The sequence below is a fragment of the Chrysochloris asiatica genome, unplaced genomic scaffold (assembly GCF_000296735.1).
Source record: "Chrysochloris asiatica unplaced genomic scaffold, ChrAsi1.0 scaffold00049, whole genome shotgun sequence".
NCBI lineage: Eukaryota > Metazoa > Chordata > Mammalia > Afrosoricida > Chrysochloridae > Chrysochloris > Chrysochloris asiatica.
This window is the reverse complement of record NW_006408567.1, coordinates 12,433,030-12,436,698: the sequence shown is the minus strand read 5'-3', so window position 1 is coordinate 12,436,698 and position 3,669 is coordinate 12,433,030. Positions and strand designations below refer to the sequence as shown.

Genomic DNA, 3,669 nt, shown 5'->3' with positions numbered 1-3,669 from the left:
GAGCAAAGTTTTGCTCAAGGTAATACAGAAATGGCTGGTAGCGTAGTAGTTATGAATCGAGCTGCTTACCTCAAGATCTGCAGCTTGAAACCACCAGCTGTTCTGCGGGAGAAAGAGACTCATCACTTTTTAAAGATTGCCAACCTCTGTCCCAGACTTGCAAAAATGATGTCCAAGTCACCATGTGTATGGTTAGCATTGCCCATTGTAGTTTCAGAGGGGCCAGAAGAGTTGTTCTGAGCATGTGTTCCATGTTGTCATGCAATCTGAGTGTAACTATGGAGCTGGCCCACTGTAAGAAAGCCCTTTATGAGGTCATCATCCCATCTTTGCCAGATCTCCACCAACAGAGACATGCAAGCTTTTCAAAACACTTGACAAGCTATCATGTTTCAATTTGTAAACCCTCTTTTAAGAAACATCATTATCAGAAATCAGCTGGATAGCATCAAGAGGAAGCAATGCCTCCAATATTTGAAAGCCCTGAGAACCCTGCAATATGATGGGTTTAAGACTGTATTCTTTGGGGAGACTGATCTCCCAGAAAGCCTGGTAACTGGGGAAGATTGTGGTGATGAATGTTTCATGCAAAGTCCAACTTGGTGTATTGTGCATGCTGGCAGTAGTCAAGGATGGGTACCTTGGAAATACCGGCTGTTCCTACGAGATGAGTTATGTGTCAGGCAAGAAGAAGGCCTTTTCTTTGAGTTCTGTCATGTGGTAAAGATGGCCTATGGGAAGTGTGCTATCGTGGTCAAAGAGCGAAGACAACAGGATGAGATGAGGCCAAAGGAAGATAAAGAGTCTGAGGACCAGCCCTGTGCTCCATCAATCATTAACTTAACAAGCATCGTGTGTTGTCCTGAGGTGGCCAAGTCCTGTGGCCATGAGCTGCTCTCTCTGCCTTTTCCTTACAATTACCTGAACCCTTTAGACTCAGCCTGGTCCTCTCTGAAATGGTTTATCATCAATAACAGAAAAGAGTTTTGTTTGCAGTCTATTGACAACATATATTCTTACCAATATATACTTTTTAGTGACTTGGTTAGCAAAGGGATTGAAAGGATAACCCCAGACAAGTGGAAAACTATAACTAACAAAGTGCGAAGATGGGAAAACTACTATCTTGGTAAATTTTCTTAAGTGTGATTCTTCTAACCAATAGTGAGACTCTGCTATGTGTCTGCAAACTCTTTTTGAGCTAGAGCCCAGGCCACTTCAGCCAAAGAAACTTCCAAAGCAACCTCTCAGGGATGTGGCAAGGAGTAAGAAGTTTCTAAAGATGTTGACAAAGTTTTTTGAATTTACTGGAGGAATTATTAAAGCTTGTCAGCAAATGAAGGGCCTGGAGTCTCATCTTCTTAAGGCCACTTTGAGAGCTGTGGGAAAATTAGGGCTAATCTAGCTCAAATGAGGATGGTTGTTGTTATTTAAAGCCATCAAATAGGTTCTGACTCAGAGTGACCTAGAATAGGGTTTCCGTGCAGTGGCTGGTAGGTTTGAACCGCTGACCTTGTGGTTCAAATCCACCTTGCAGTCCAGTGCTTATCCCACTGTGCCATACCAGGATTCCACAAATGTCTGCAAAAGCAGAATACCTCAGCTTTCTCCCATGGAGCAGCTGGTGGGCACGAACTGCCAACCACAATTGTGACTCACCATCCAGTGCTTATGATACCAAGTCACTGGGCTCCACATTTAAATGAGGATGGTGATGGGGATGAATTAAGAGTATATTATGGATTGGATTATATTCCCGCAAAATATGTATTGAAATCCTATAAATCTGTAAAGATGACCCAATTTGGAAACAGGGTTTTCTTTTGTTATGTAAGTGAAGCCATGCCAAAGTGGTGTGGGCCCTAAACCTAATCCCTTTTGAGTTATAAAAAGTAATTGTCACAGAAACATGCAGGGGAAAGACAGCAAGGAACAACAGGCAAAGCCGAGGGATTCAAAGTGTTCCAGGCAGGGAAGATCTCCGTGTGCCTTCTAGCCTCTTAAATTAAGAAAATAAATTTTGGCAGTACTAGGTAAGACACAGTGTGGTCAAAATTTAGGACTGAAAACAAACCGAACTAGCAACCAAGGAAAAATTCAGAAATTAAATAATGTTCCAACTAGTTTCAGCCCACCAAAATTATCCACAGGAGCCAGACATTGTCTAGAGTGTGATGAATAAGACTCTTCCCCTCCTGTGACTTGTAAGCAAGGGGGTGAGGGAGAAGCATCCAAGAAGGCTATATTCCCTTCTGATCCTCCAAGGCCAGCTGATTGTCCCAAAGACAGTCCTGGAACAATATGTTGTTTTTGGCTCAAGAGGGGACTTGGTACATGAATAGGTGGAATGAAAGGGAATGTGTAGAACTCACCCATCTGATCCATTTTCCATCCTAACTGCAAAAATCTCAATAGCAGAGCATTAGATTTTGCCATAGAATCGAATCTCGGGACCCTGAGATAATCGAGCTGCATTCAGCTGGTAAAATAACACCATATTCAAACTTGGGACTGCTGCTAATGTAAGTTATAAGGATTTTATAGAAAAAGAGCTGAATCCAATTTAACGTATAAAACCCATTCTCATTTATGTGTTTCTGACAGTAATTTTGTAACATAAATCATCCTTCTGAGGTATGTAAAAATTAACTTGCAAAGCTTTCCTACTTAACTCCTAACAGACTTAGCTATTTGAGGGGTGTGAGGCTCTCAAATAACTTCTCAAATTTGAGGTTCTTGATACCCATGTGCAGAAAGCACCATATATTTATAGGTGATCTTTGCTTGTCTCCACCCCGTTTTCCTCCTGCGTCTTCCTGTATAATTCAGGAGTACTTAGATTAGAATAGATGTTGAATGCTTTTCAAAAATGGAATAATGGATTTCGTCAGCACTTTATTATTGTTAAAAAAGCAATCCTACTATGCATTTTATCTGGGGATGAAATGCATCCCAAACACACATTGAAACCACAGGGTCTCAGTCATTATAGAGTTCACTTTACAGCCAAGGGGGCTGTATTAGTTTTCTGTAACTGCTATAACAAATCACCACAGACTGAATGGCCTATAACAGTGGGCATTTAGTCTCTCACAGCTCTGGAGACCAGAAGTCTGAAATCAGCATCACTGCATTGAAATCAAGCTGTTGGCCAAGCCACATTCCCTCTGGAGGCTCTAGGGAAGAATCTGTTCCTTACTTCTTCCAGCTTCTGGTGGCCACCAGCATTCCTTGGCTTGTGGCCACATCATTGTAATCTCTGCTTCTCTGGTCGCATTACTTTCTCCTCTTCGATGTCAAATTTCCCTCATAGAAGGATACTTGTGGTTATGTTTAGGGTCCAAATTTAGGGCACACCTGTGTAATCCAAAATAGCCCTGGTAGTGTTAAGGGTTATGCATTGAGCTGTTAACCACAAGGTGGGTAATTTAAACCCTCCAGATGTTTGTGGGGAAAAAAATGAGTCTGTCTGCTCCCATGAAAAGTTACAGTCTCAGAAATCTTATACAGAGTCATTATGAGTCAGAATCTACTTGATGACAATGAGGAAATTGGATAATCCAGGATTCTATTCCCATCTCAAGATCCTAACTTCATCTTATCTTCAAAGTCTCTATTGCCAAATAAGGCTCCAGGGAGTAGGACCTGGATATCTTTGAGGACCGTAAC

The 3,669-nt window shown here is 41.7% G+C and overlaps 1 protein-coding gene across 1 annotated transcript; it reads left to right on the top strand.

The window, feature by feature from the left end:
• The first annotated feature begins 387 nt into the window (after positions 1-387).
• LOC102834293 (chromosome unknown open reading frame, human C21orf140) lies at positions 388-1,143 on the top strand. Its single transcript, XM_006862553.1, has one exon. It carries the CDS (start codon positions 388-390, stop codon positions 1,141-1,143), a length of 756 nt encoding a protein of 251 aa, XP_006862615.1.
• Positions 1,144-3,669: the final 2,526 nt, after the last annotated feature.